Consider the following 14077-nt stretch of genomic DNA (forward strand, 5'->3'; position numbering starts at 1 on the left):
TTTTAAGAGGTCATCCAACAACCTCATTTGTTTGCAGAACCAAAGCAGGGTTAGTTAGATTTTGCTCTGCTTGACTCAAAGACTTCTCAATATTTATAATTTCTCCATATAACCAGACACGAAGATTAGAGGATACAGTTTTAATTATGCTTGTAAAAGCATGAAAGAGGACTGTCGATTTAGATGGAGTTACAAACATGCACAAAGTATCCACCTATGTTGGAATACTAAAGTAAATGCCTTAAAACCTGTAAGTGGGTGTTTTACAAGAAATGTTTTCAGTATCTGTCTAACTAAGCTTTGGAGCTAAAACACTAATCCAAGAGAAGTGCCTTGCACAGATCAGATTATTCTTCCTTGCCAAACAGATCATCCAGAAGAGGCAAGTATTTGATCCCTTTCACAGGCAGGGATGGTGGGTGTCTGCTCCTCTGTTCTTCATTCTGAAATTAATAACCCAAAGAACTTTTTAGAACATAATATTGAAAACAAGAACAATTCAAAGGTAGTAAACATAAGATTGAATGAACTGCTTTATTTCACAAATTTGTGAAAAACTGGACCTTTATACAGCACATGCTTTTAAAATATTACTACATGCACATTTTTATCAATCTTGCAGGATATCTTATTAAAATATTTTCTCCCATTAGCCCTTTTGCAGATATTTTCAAATTAAATAATGCTATATTTTCTTCATAAGATGCTTATACTTGAAAGTCTTGCAAGGCATGGGTATCTCAGCAGCAAAAATAATAAAAAATAATGAGATAGAAAGAATAAAAAGTTAACTAAACACTCACAAATCTGTTGCTGAAGTCTATCTGTCAAGTAAAGGTACTGTAGCCCAAAAATGTTGCTGTTAATTCATGGTAAGTCATGAACAGAATGACAATTGGATTCTAAAGTTGAACAAGATTCAAATCCCTTCCTTTCTCTGTTTTTTCCATTTCATACTGATCTCTTCATTATAATATTCTTGGATTGCACCAAGGATAGCTCAGGTATTGTTAGTTAACTAATAAAATAATACAGTCAATCAAACTGAATAATCTATACTGGCACCAATTTGAGCACAATTCATTAATAACAGTGCTATATGTCAGTATGACAGTTACAGGAAGGCTTTGGGGCTGATGAGGAACCGATTATCCCAGAATGATGATGACTTTGTTTCCTTTTTTAATATCAGCTGTAACTTTCCTCTGATAACTCCACGTGCAGTTCTCAACCAGGGCTGTTAGGCATCAGCCTCTCCTAGGAAGCCCATCCACAGGCTGCCCTCCAAGCAAATATCTTCTTCATACCCAAACAAAACCTCATATCTTATGCTGACTGGAACATGTTTCACCACAAATGTACGCTTCAACCTCCTGCTTGTTTCACAAGCGTGTTTTCCTCCACACCTTCAACTTGTGAAGACCGCCTCTTGGTTCCACCACCACTTGCACCCCACCTTCACCCCACAAGAGTCATCACCTTCCCTCACCTGCCAGAAATCAGGTTATGCCTGTCTGCTACATAAGCCATGCAGCTGGGAGGGGAAAAAAATGGTCAAACACATCCAACAGCAAGTGTATCTGTACCTCTGCTTCTTTCACCCTTGCTTTTCGGTACAGTGCTTAGCGCCATCTTCAAGATAAAAATCCTCTGAACACTGGCTTTGACCTTTTTGTTCCTGTGTTACTGATGCTCATGAGACCCCTTATCCTGACACAATCTTCTGAGAACAGACACTGTTTAAATATGGAGCTATAACTTAAGAACAGAATTCTTCTGTGAAAACAAAGAATACCTACTGAACAAAACCTAATGCACTCTTCGAACTACAGGACAGCTGTATAAAACATGTGGAAGGGCTTTGATTTTATCTGCACAAGATGGAAAAATTCTTATGACAAAGTGAAAAATAAACTACAATGGGAAGCAGAGCAAACCAGCAGCATTAGGACCTTATTAGACATCACAACAGTTTGAGATACTACAGAAGAAAGAGCTGGTCAGCCAAGTAAGACAGAGGACTCAAGTTAAAAGCACAGTACTTGAGAAATACTGGATTAAACTATGTCACTGTTGAACTTGAATTTAAAGGAATGTTGTGTTTCTAAATGGTCTGAACATAATCAAACACTTTCTCTATAAGCACAGTAACACATTGGCTAAGCCAGAACAGCAAAACTACATGTTGGCAGAAGGGCTTTAGATTTATCTGTTGCAAAGTTTTTTACAATCAGCATAATTGTCTTATGCACCATCTATTAAAAAAAATTCCATTCAACACAACAAGATGGCAAGATGATATTAATCTCTGCGGTTTGTTGATACTGGATTTTCATTTACCCCAAGTAGCAGGCTGGGGGAGATATACAAAGTTGATGCACCCATACTGCTCTTGCTGTATATCTACAGTGTATTATGTTCAAGTTTCTGTGGAGTTTTAAAAAATACATAGCAATTTTCTGAAGTGCCAGTGGAGTTTAAGGTATTTCCTGACTATCTCAGTAAGCGAAAAGATCATTCGACATGCAACAATTATATTTGTGGGTGAAGCAGTATTCACACCCATTGTTCATGGACAAATACACTTGTTTCCTCTTCCCTTTTTTTTTTTTTTTGTTCTAAAAAATGTCACAAAGATATGACACCTGTCAGGCACAGGGGTGTTATAGGGCTCCCTGTCCCTGTCTGACTTCTCTGCCTCATTCTAAATCCCTCAGGAAAAATATAATTAATTGATTAAAATAGGCACAAATATACAAAGATGAAAAGTGTTGTGGTCTCCATAGGATAAAGCACTCATGCTAAAGTTGCACAAGTTTACAGAATCACAGAATAACAGAATTTTAGGGGTTGGAAGAGACCTCTGAAGATATAGAGTCCAACCCACCTGCCAGAGAAGGACACAAAAAAAAAAAGAAAAAAGAAAAAAAAAAAAAAAGAAAAAGGCAACAAACTAGGGCAGATCACTCAGAAAGGCATCCAAACAGGTCTTGCAAGTCTCCAGAGAAGGAGACTCCACAACCTACTTGGGGAGCCTGTTCCAGTGCTCTGTAACGCTCACAGTAAAGAAGTTCTTCCTCATGTTTAGGTGGAACTTCCTGTGTTTGAGTTTGAATCCATTGCCCCTCGTCCTGTCACAGGGCACAAGTGAAAAGAGCTTGTCCCTCCCTTCTTGATGATCAGCCCTCATGTATTTATAGACATTAATTAGATCCCCCCTCAGTCTTCTCTTCTCCTCTCTAGACTGAAAAGCCCTAGGCCTCTCAGCCTTTCCTCATAAGGCAGGTGTTCCAGTCCCTTAATCATCCTCATAGCTCTAAGTTATATCAATCTACTGCATTGTTTCTTTGCTCAAATACACTGGTTTTACCTTGAGTGGAAGCTTTATTGTCTGGAAAGCAGGTATTTGATTCTTTCTCCAATTCAGCCCATCCACAAGCTTATTATATTCCACTTGCTTACGGTCATCTTCAAACCTAAACAGAATGTGCATAAGATCACTCAAGGTTAAAGGACATGTCTAACAAAGTTGCATAATGTTATCTACAGCCGACTAATGTGTTACCTTTTGGATAATAATTTTTTACTCCTTTATTACCAAACATTGGTCCAGAAAATTATTACCAAACTGTCAGGATTTCTCTGTCATACACTCTATTCCATATGCTCACAACTTATCATTGTCTTTCATAGTAGAATTCAACTTGTTCAAGGTTTATTACCTTTCAACTAATTTCATTTTACTTTCAAAGCATTGCCCAAACTTTTCTAACATTGGGATCTCACAGCTGGTGACAAGCAAAGAATTAGGATGATCATGATTCTATTGTGTAGAAAAGAAACAGGTAGAATCACAAAATTAATTAGGTTGGAAAATACCTTTAAGATCTTTGAGTCCAGCCATAAACCCAACACAGCCAAGTCCCATTAAACCATGTCCCTAAGCACCACATATACACGTCTTCTAAATACCTTCAGGGATGGTGATTCAACCACTTCCCTAGACAGCCTGTTCCAGAGCTTGACAACCCTTTTGGTGAAGAAATTTTTCCTAATAACCAATCTAAACCTCCCCTGGCACAAGTTAAGGCCAGTTGCTCTCATCCTATCACTTATTACTCAGGAGAAGAGAGACTAACACTCCACTCACTCCCATCTCCTTTCAGATAGCTGTAGAGAGCAAAAAAGTCTCCTCTCAGCCTCTTTTCCTCCAGGCTAAACCACCTCAGTTCCTTCAGCCACTTTGCATAAGACTTGTGCTAGATCCTTCACCAGCTTCATAGAATGATAGCTTGATAGGTAGAATGATATGAGACACAGTTGTGCTATAACACAATTGACCTGCTGTGTATGGCTTCTATAATTTTTAGTTTAATAATAATTTTCTGAAAATAAGCAGTTCTTCAAAAATACTGTTTGTACACACATTAGAATCAATATACAATTGACAAATGCACAGCTCTCAAATTTATGAAATAATAGCCAGATTTCAAAATCCCAACCCTTGTCATTTGGCAGTTGTTTTATGGCACTGTTTCTATGCAATAAGTATATATTTGTGTCAGTTACGAGTGTCTTCTAAGAGCATGAAGATATATATGCTGCCAGCTAAGGTCTATAGGTAAACTTTTAAAATCATTACCCTGCACTAATAAACCCCAAGAGAGCAGATTTGAAGGCTACACCATCCTTCTGCCACTGAACTGGATGAAGCAGCTTCAGAAAAAAAGTCCTTGATTCAGCAAAACCCTTAGGTGTTTAAGGCACTTGGGAATCATTGTTATTTCAGAGGAACTAGTCAAATGCTTGAAAAATACCTACATGCTGAAGCTACCACACAAATAATTCTTGAAATGAACAGCTTAACTGCTCTGCAACAAATTCTGTACTAGCAGCTTCTGTGAATGACATTTGTCTCACTCAATACCACCTACATATAAAAGGCACCTGGTTTAGGCATATTAGCAGAACCTGGAAGTGTGTGCTTCAGTGGAATCCATGGAGAGCAAGACTCAATACCTATTCTTTGGTGGCAAACATCAGGTCCAACAATTCTGCTCTGTAATCTGTTGAGACAAATACTACTCCACCAGAGCAAGATCACCTCCAAGAAACAAGTATTGTAGAAAATCATTTTACCTTGTTCTTAATGAAATACCACTGAAGAAAACCTGGGCCCCAAAACCCTTCAATCACTGAAGAGGGTTCTGGTAAAAATTAAGAATGAAGGGAGAATTTACATCACAAACTTGGAAAACAATACCAGAGAAGAGAAGAAATAAATCTAGTGACAAAAATAAACTGCAATAAAATGCAACTCATCCTGTCTTTCTCCTCCCCCCACACCTTTCATTTAATAGTCAGCAGGAGAGATAACACCAAAATATATTGAGAGCCATAAACAGAGATGCTAGTGATAAACTGGAATGTTAAGTACAGTGAGTTATGCTGAAGATGAAAGTGAAGTCAGAAAAGAATGCTACTGTTACTAGTATTAAAGAGGAGCCTGAAATATTGCCATGAGAAAGCCTCCTATGATAGCTTTCTTCTTTATGGTAGCTCACACACAAGTTAACACTTTCATAAAGCCTTACTTTTGGTGAATATATCCCATATGCAAGAAAATTCTCATTCTCACTTCTAGGGGCCTCCTGATTGTTTCAGGTTTTTGAAGGTGGTAATTGGGGGGGAAAAAAAAAGTTGTTTGCATTAGAAGTAACAAGACAATGAAAAAGCTTATACTTCTTGGACAAAAAACTGTGGCACATAGATTTTGAACTTCAGAACTACCATGACAATTGTTTTTTCTATTACTATATATGTATTTATCTTTTGCTTATTGTGAAAAGTCAAAAGATTAAGTCCACTGATAAGATGCAGAGATGTATAAGCAGAATTTTTAAATAAAATACAAGTGAAGGAGTTTAACTGCCTAAGCTTTATTTTAAGGCACTGAATTGCTTCAGCTTTTGACAAACATTCACAAGGAGCAAAGTCTGTTGATGTGACTGAACTAACAAACTGAGATTACAACATGAGCATTAAGTTGACTATAACCAAAGATTTTAATATGGGCAGAGGAAATGGGATTCCTAAGTCCCATATTTCAATAGCTACAGAAAGTAGCTTAAAATATTATCCTAGAATAGTCCAGAAAGAAAGAAAAAAAAATCTACCTTTTAGATCTGTTCCCTTCTGTTACTTATTGCATCCACCCAGTAAAAGCACACATTTGCAATTTAGCACAGGGCATCCAGATGGACTGAGGAGATATTATCAAATCATGCATTATTAAGAAAGAGATGTCATACATTTCAGGGGTTAGAGTTAATATGACTGAAGCTGACAGCGCTCTTCAGGAAAGGAAATTATATTTGCCTTATCAAGAAGATGCAACAAAGATCTCTTGAAACCATGCTTCTCTTTGGTTTTGCCCTATGACTTCACCAACACGTGATTTTAGGCTATGAAAGTCACTCCCCCATCCCTACCATAGTTTGCAGAGTTGCTTTTACTTTATCTTGTGACATTACAGAAATAATTGCACATTTCTGCTTCTAAAAATATATTAATAAGGAAATAGTCCAGATACATGAGAAATCTGGTCAAATCACATTATGGCCATTCCTGAGTATGCTTTGGTGAGTAAAGGTTACTTTAAAAAATATTTTCCCTCTCATTGAGAAATTTGTCACCCAAACGTTTATGTCAAATGCTAATGTACATGCAGAGGTTCTTCAATTATGCAGTTTTGAATAACATTTATTAAGGTGTTCATCTGATAATTATGCTGTTTAAATCTTAAAGAAAATGTTGGGATTTTTCAGCCTATTTGACAGTCTCTGAGTAACACAGATTCACACCTAATTGTCATAAATGGCTCATATGAAAAGATTTAAAACAGCAAGCACAGACAAGTCAATGCAGCTAATCAGTATGAAGTAAGTAACGCCTAAAACATCTTGTGTATATATTTATTCACATCTTGACCAACAATAGATTAAATCATCAATTCCTCAACACACTGAATAACATAAAGAATTTCTTTTAAGAGATCCAAATATTAATGCTAGACAGTCTTTTCATCACAAATGGCACAGGGATTCCCAGGCATCAAAGGTAATGAGCAGAAGAGAGCACAGGAGAATGATCTTGTGACCATTTCCAATCTTGCTCCTTCTACCAGGACACATGAAAAGAGGGTTTGCTCCCTGAAATAAACAGGTCAGCCCTAACAAAACATGACAGGTAGGTAGGTAGCCTGCCCTAGCTTAATAGCGGCTTAAGAATTGGGATGACCATGTAGGAGGCACATTGCCATCAGGCATTGATACCTGAGAATTAACTTTTTCAAAAAAAACAAGTGCACCTCCAAAGTCAATCAGACTCACCCAGGTACTGTGGAGAGGTGAAGAACCACATGGCTGCTTCTAACAGAAATTAAGATTTATTTTTTAAAATAGGGACAGATGCTTAACAACTAAAGTAATGTGGAACAATCAACACATAATACTTGGAAACTTGCCACCCATTCTTTATTCCCTCCATTTTTTCTTTCTTTATCTGCCAGCTGTTTATATGCCCTGTGGGAAAGAACTGCATCTTTTTAAGTCCTTGTTAATATATATTTACCATTGCATTAAATAAAAATAACAGAAAAAAACCCCAACCCTAACTTAATTAATTAACCACTTCAGGAACATATATCTATTGAACAAACTATAATTGTTCATTATGCCTGCATAAATGCAAAGAAATGCTTATAGCAACTTCTGCAGTTTTCTGGCGGAAACAATTGTGTGGCATCTGCATCACTTAATATATTGTGATTTAATGTGATGTACTGTCCTGTGATTAAAAAAGTGAGAAAATGTTGATGGAGAAAGGAAATATTTTTAAATAAGCCAGCCCAGGTAAATTGGAAAAATGGACACATTGTTGGGTACTTAAATCCTACTATTACACCTTCCCACAACTAAAAATACAAATTTACCCTGGATAGACAATTTGAAAGGGTCTTACAAAACTTCAGTCTTTGTATTAATTCTCTCTACATTCTGTGGAAACTGAATGGTCTTTGGGTTCAGTAAGCAAAGTCTTGGGTCATCTGGAAGTGATCACAAAATTAGACAGTAACTTCTAATCCCATCCCATGCTTTTAATAAGTGACAGATCATTACAGTATGATTTACAAATGTAAATAATAAATATTTTAAGCGTATTACCTTTCAAAATGGAAAAATAACAGCATTAAGTCCTTCAAAAAATCTTTGTCACCTAATCCCGGATAGCAAAGCTGAATAAACATACAGCTTCAGTCTTCAACTATTATCTGATCACATTGTCTAGCATAGTTTTATAGCTGAATAGGGTCCAACTAGTGCATTAGCTATATATACTGATTTTATGGGAATCAATCCAAAATCTTTTATTGCACCACTTTCTTCCTTGATAAATACAGATACACACAGTAGGAACACCAATGGACACAACGGACACAAAATAATATGCTTCTTCATGGAAAAAAAAAAAGTAAAAAAAGTAAAAACAAAACCAAAAACAACAAAAAAACTCAGATACAAAGAGACCCACACAAAAACCAAACCAAACCAAAACCAACCAACAAACAAACAAAAAAAAACCATCCAAAATGAAACAGGGAAAGACTATTGTTGACAAACTTTACCAATGCTGAACTGCATACTCCTCAGGAGTGAGGCTGTTCTTCATTAGCATAAACCAGCCTGCTTCATGATTCTTAAGTCTTAAAGAAAACTACAGGAAAATAAAAGTCTACCTCTCATTCAAACAACTCTGCTCTTCAGGTTCCAGATTACTGGGAATTAACTCTTTAAACAGACTTTAATAAAACCTTTCCCTGACTCTGCACCCTCCTGAAACAATAAGCTTACTAAACAGTGGTAACTGCACACATTATTAAGAATCTGACGGTCTTGCTCTTAATCTGCAGTGCAGTGACTCACCACATAAACCACCAGCTTTTAAAGCAGCTAATGCTGTAATTTAGAACTGGCATACGCACAGTACTCTATCATAAGAAGTACTTCTTACACCGATTTCCAAGGCCCAGCTTCCACACCATTTACCTTTCTCATACAGAAATCTGCAATACAGTTTGCCCACAGCCTCTTTAGAAACAAAGAGAAATGGATGATAATTTAGAAATCCAGGTCTTACAACTCTCTCCTCCATTGCCTATAGAAAGAACCTACCACAGATGAATTCTAATTCAGCTGTCATGGGTACCTGTCTAAACCTGGGTGAAAGCCAACTGTTAGTTCCCTCCTTATCTATAGAGCTTATCCCTAATTTTTATTATAGTGCACTGGACTTTTTCTTGTAACTGCCTACACTGAGACTCTTCAGGAGAGAGGGGGCTCATCTCAGAAAAGCTTTCCCTGGTATAAATTCACAAACAATAAACACGTCTCTGGAGTCTATGATGTGTCAGGCTTGTCTGTTTTTCATCAGGATTGGTTTAGTACATAAAGGAAAACCTCTAGCCCCTTGTCTGTGCATCTATTCAATTTCAGCTTTTATGAAGTGGAAACTATGAGAACCCCTTGTCTAGTATAGGATGTCAATTGTCCTCAAACACTTTTTGTGCTGGGTAGCTAGCTTAATGGGAGTTCTAAAAAATTAAATTTAGATTAATGCTAAAATTCAGACCTGCTTCTGATGACGAGTGCTTGTAACCTAAATATCAGAAGGGATTAGTGGCAATTAAATTGCCCAGGCGTCATCTGGCTACTGCAGGGAACTGTTCTGAAAGTTTCTGGTCTGGAAATGGGGGCTTTGTGAAAAATAGCCCCTTAGGCTTCTTCAAGCAGTCTTGTTGATTCTGATTTAAATAGGAAGTCTTGCTTGCAGTAAGAAGGTGCTTTATTAAAAATGGACTAAACATTTCTGCCTGACAAGAGACTTCAGACACAGTTTGAAAGTCCTCCTGAAATCAAGAAGTGTATCTGCCTGAAAGCATCTAAATATGACAAGTGACAAGATCTGGTCCTGCTTTTTACAAAGCATGAATACAAGGACAAAACGGAAAGAAGAGACCAATAAGAATATATTTAAACCTATTACCAGAAAATCTGCTATGAAAACCAAACTCACAGGAGTGATTAAGACACCATAGATTACTCTGAAGTCTAGTCTTCAATACAAGTTCACTGAATACTAGTTCTTTTTACTTCTACTTCCATTAATACTGCTAGCCAAGCAATTAAACAATTTCTTGGAAACAATTAAATGTGCTATGGAAAAATATTGAAACCATGCCAACACTCCTTTTCCTTTATAAAAATTACAACAAAATCTGTTTCAGATGAGATTAATAGAAGTAGCAAACCACTTTTACTTACTACTGATGCTGTCTACTTGATTAGAGGACATTTTATTTTATTTGTCATGGTATGTTTCTGAAAACTCACATACTATGCTTTCATGAGATTATTGGTTTTACCTCATATATACACAAGAACAACTGAAGCAAAAAAAGTGAATCTCACTGATAGTGATAAGTATCAGTAGCTGACCCCTATAAGACTAATTCCATAGAATACTGGCAAAGCCCAGATGATCTGCCATGCCAGACAATATGAAGAGAAGTTTCTAATACGGATGCCCTGTAGCCGATTACAAATATTCTATAAATAATGTCCACATGTGTCTAGGGACTTTTAGAAGTCCCTTCCAACCCAGTACATTCTATGATTCTATGAAAATCAGCATCATGAAACAATTAACATTATATAAATTACAAATTCTTAAGAACTGTCTGCAGTAGACATTTGGCTTTGATTTGCACCCATGCATGCAGGTCATACTATCTGTACTTAACTTACATGGTCAGTAAACCTTGCAGATCATCATCAGTGAGGGGCAACTTGAAGGACTTGCAAATAGTTCTGCATGTCTCACGGGGAAGCACTCCACATCTACACAAGCAAAAAGAGAGGAGGAGAAATGTATATTAGATATTTTCCATATTTATTTCAAGTGAATGTTGCTGTGAATAGGAAAACACGAGGAGTATCACAGTGGAGGTAAACAAAACAAGGTTTTATGAAATTTAGCTATTATAAAGCCAAGAATCTTGAAGTGCACATGGTGGCTTGTCCTCACACACTAAGCACTCTAGTGACTGTTAGTGATTCTTTATCTGTGACATCAGAGAAGAAAAAGGGTAAATAAGTCATATAAAAAAATCAGCTACAAATCCTTTCTGTTTTCCCTTAAATCACTGTTTATCCTCTTTGACTTAATATATGGTGTTTTAGCTGTGAACAAACATCTAATGATGTCACAGAATGTTCAGTACAGAAGCTACAATAAAAAGTACACAAACAAAATGAAAAAGAGACAAAAAGGTTATCCTTTTCTTATGAAAATTACAGTCATCCCAGTCTACTGTCAAGTGCTGAGAGAGGCTTCACATTACAAATAATATTCTTTGGCTGCAATATATTGTTTGCTCAGCAAAAATCCAGAAAGTGGTCAGGTTTACAAGTAGAGTTTCCCAAATAATAGCTTTGGATAAATAGAGGAAACTTACTTTTCACGGTCATTGTACATAAACACTGCAGACAGCTGTTCAAAATTCTCAAAATTATTTTTCTTTAGTTGTTCTTGAGCCACTGCAAGGAGAAAGTGGCAGTCCAATTCATATTCATCTCTCACACCATAATAGCGCCCAAGAGTGATAATTTCATGTTCTGAAAAGGCTCCATCTGTGATACTGACTATCAAATTTCTGTTCACAAAAAGAAAAGCCCACATTAGTTTTAAGTAAAGGAGTTAAAACCAGTTAATAATAACTACTTTGAGGGGGGGGGGAAAGGATTAAAGTGCACTAATTATAAAATGCTGTGTTTAGATCTTTAAAGAATGCATTCACTGAAGTTTGAAATCCAGACCTGTTCAAGGAGTTATAATGGAAATTACCTGAACTGTTAAACTTTTGCAGGATGGCCACATTTCCTCAACAGTTTGCTATACATAGAAAAATACATAATAATGATGACGGAAGCTGTTTGCCATAGATGCCATCCTGGCACAGATTATCAGCAGGGATTTCGTTGTTGCATTTATCTGAGACAAAGTATTACCCTCTTTTGTTCCTAATTATATTTTGCATTTTGCAGTACATAATTATACCCGTAAACACAAAGCATGCACAATCTTTGCATAAAATAGAAAGAATTAACAACACAGAAACGTAGGGCAGAAGATCCCAACAGAGAACAGATATTAATCAAGTGTCAAACCACACCTCAAAAAGCATTGTGAAAGCTGGCCCCCATGGGTAGTGTTCAGGGGAAAGATGAGGGAAGGGAGACAGAAACTGGTCCCAGAGAGAGGACAGAAAATTACATTCAACTGGTAACCACAAGCCCTGCTGGCAAGAATGGAAGACCTCCTGTCTGCAGCAGCAAGATCAGTTCATGGTTGGACACTGCCATTGCAGAATCAGACTCATGTAGAGAAGAGCTTAAGACTCTCTCTCCTAAGATTGCTTGTGTGGCTCAGACAAATCAGCCCCATCCTAGGAAGAAGAAATGTTCCCGAGATCCATCTGATGGGCAAGTTATCACACTGAATCCTAGAATCATAGAATTTCTTGTGTTGGAAGTGACCTCTAAAGGTCATCTAGTCCAACCCCCCTACAATAAGCAGGGACACCTCACACTAGAACAGATTGCTCAGAGCCCCATCAAGCCTGACCTTGAATATTTCCAGGGATGGGGCCAGAACCACCTCTCTAGGCAACCTGTTCCAGGGATCCATCACCCTCATATCAAAGAACTTTTTCCTAATGCCCAACCTAAATCTACCCTTTTCTAACTTAAAACTGTTACCCCTTGTCCTATCATTAAATGCCTTAGTGAACAGGTCTTCCCCAGCCTTCTTACAGGCCCCCTTCAGGTATTGGAAGGTCGCTATGAGGTCCCCCCAGAGTCTTCTTGTCCTCAGGCTGAACAGCCTAAACTCCCTCAGCTTGTCTTCATAAGAGAGGTGCTCCAGCCCTCTGACCATTTTCATAGCCCTCCTCTGGACACGCTCCAACAGGTCCACACCCTTCTTGCGCTGGGGGCTGCAGAGCTGAACACAGTACTCCAGGTGAGGTCTCACCAGGGCAGAGTAGAGGGGCAGAATCACCTCTCTCAAACTGTTGGCCACACTTCTCTTGATGTAGCCCAAGATGCAGTTAGCCTTCTGGGCTACAATTGAACATTGGTGGCTCATGGTAACAGAGCTGAAGTGATTTTTGGATAAGCTCCTAAAGGTACTTATAGTATATCAGCAAATGGAGACAAATTTTGGAGCTTAAGGACCAGGATTAGTAATTACAATTCAGAACAATCTCCCTCTGCTTTATATTGTTGGCAGAGGGGAGAAGGAAGAATTTTAAAGACTACATTATCTTTGCAGTAGGGGTTTTGCCTTCAATGACTAGAGAGTTCTTTGTATCTCCTGGATGTTGACATAACTTAAGAAAAATACCAGTAATGAGGTACACAAGGAAACCTAGGAGGGCTCCTGTTCTCATGTGAAAAAAATAGCCTGAACTGTAGATTACCTCAGCCTCTTGACAAGGCCTCTTGTCAAGTGTGACTTAGTGTAACTACATTGGTGCTACAATCCCAATTTGCCTCTGATGAACTCATGTTCAACCGGGGTTTTTTAACAACAAGCATCAGCATAGGCCTACGTGCCTCAGCAAAAATTAAATTACCCATAATACTTAAGGATAAACTGCACTAAGAATAAACTTCACCATCATTACTGATGCAATTAGAGCTGTACATTGTGGTATCTGTGAGGGCACTGTGTCAATGTGATTATATACCAATCTTTGAAAACAAATGGAAGAAAATACTAGTGATGCAAAAAATTTCTGAAACAAGAATCAAACTTCTGGCTGGAGAATAGTTAAATTCTTGAATGAATCTGATAACGGGTCTCAAAATCCACATGTGAACTGAAGACAAAGAAATTTAGTACCCTACCAACATGCAAAATTTTATCAATAAACATAATTTTTCACTTTCCTTCT

At 37.5% G+C, this 14077-nt stretch overlaps 1 protein-coding gene across 1 annotated transcript in view; it reads right to left on the reverse strand.

Moving 5' to 3' along the window:
* Positions 1-347: 347 nt before the first annotated feature.
* The window catches only part of EFHC2 (EF-hand domain (C-terminal) containing 2), a 54607-nt gene continuing 40877 nt past the window's right edge, over positions 348-14077 (reverse strand). The window contains exons 11-14 of the mRNA XM_009997855.1: positions 11576-11773; positions 10866-10958; positions 3371-3476; positions 348-443 (exon numbers count right to left, since the gene is read on the reverse strand). Of these exons, the coding sequence (XP_009996157.1) occupies positions 348-443; positions 3371-3476; positions 10866-10958; positions 11576-11773 (493 nt within the window). The remainder of the gene's footprint in view (positions 444-3370; positions 3477-10865; positions 10959-11575; positions 11774-14077) is intronic.

This window comes from Chaetura pelagica, unplaced genomic scaffold (genome assembly GCF_000747805.2).
Source record: "Chaetura pelagica isolate M959 unplaced genomic scaffold, ChaPel_1.0 scaffold360, whole genome shotgun sequence".
In the NCBI taxonomy this organism is placed as follows: Eukaryota; Metazoa; Chordata; class Aves; order Apodiformes; family Apodidae; genus Chaetura; species Chaetura pelagica.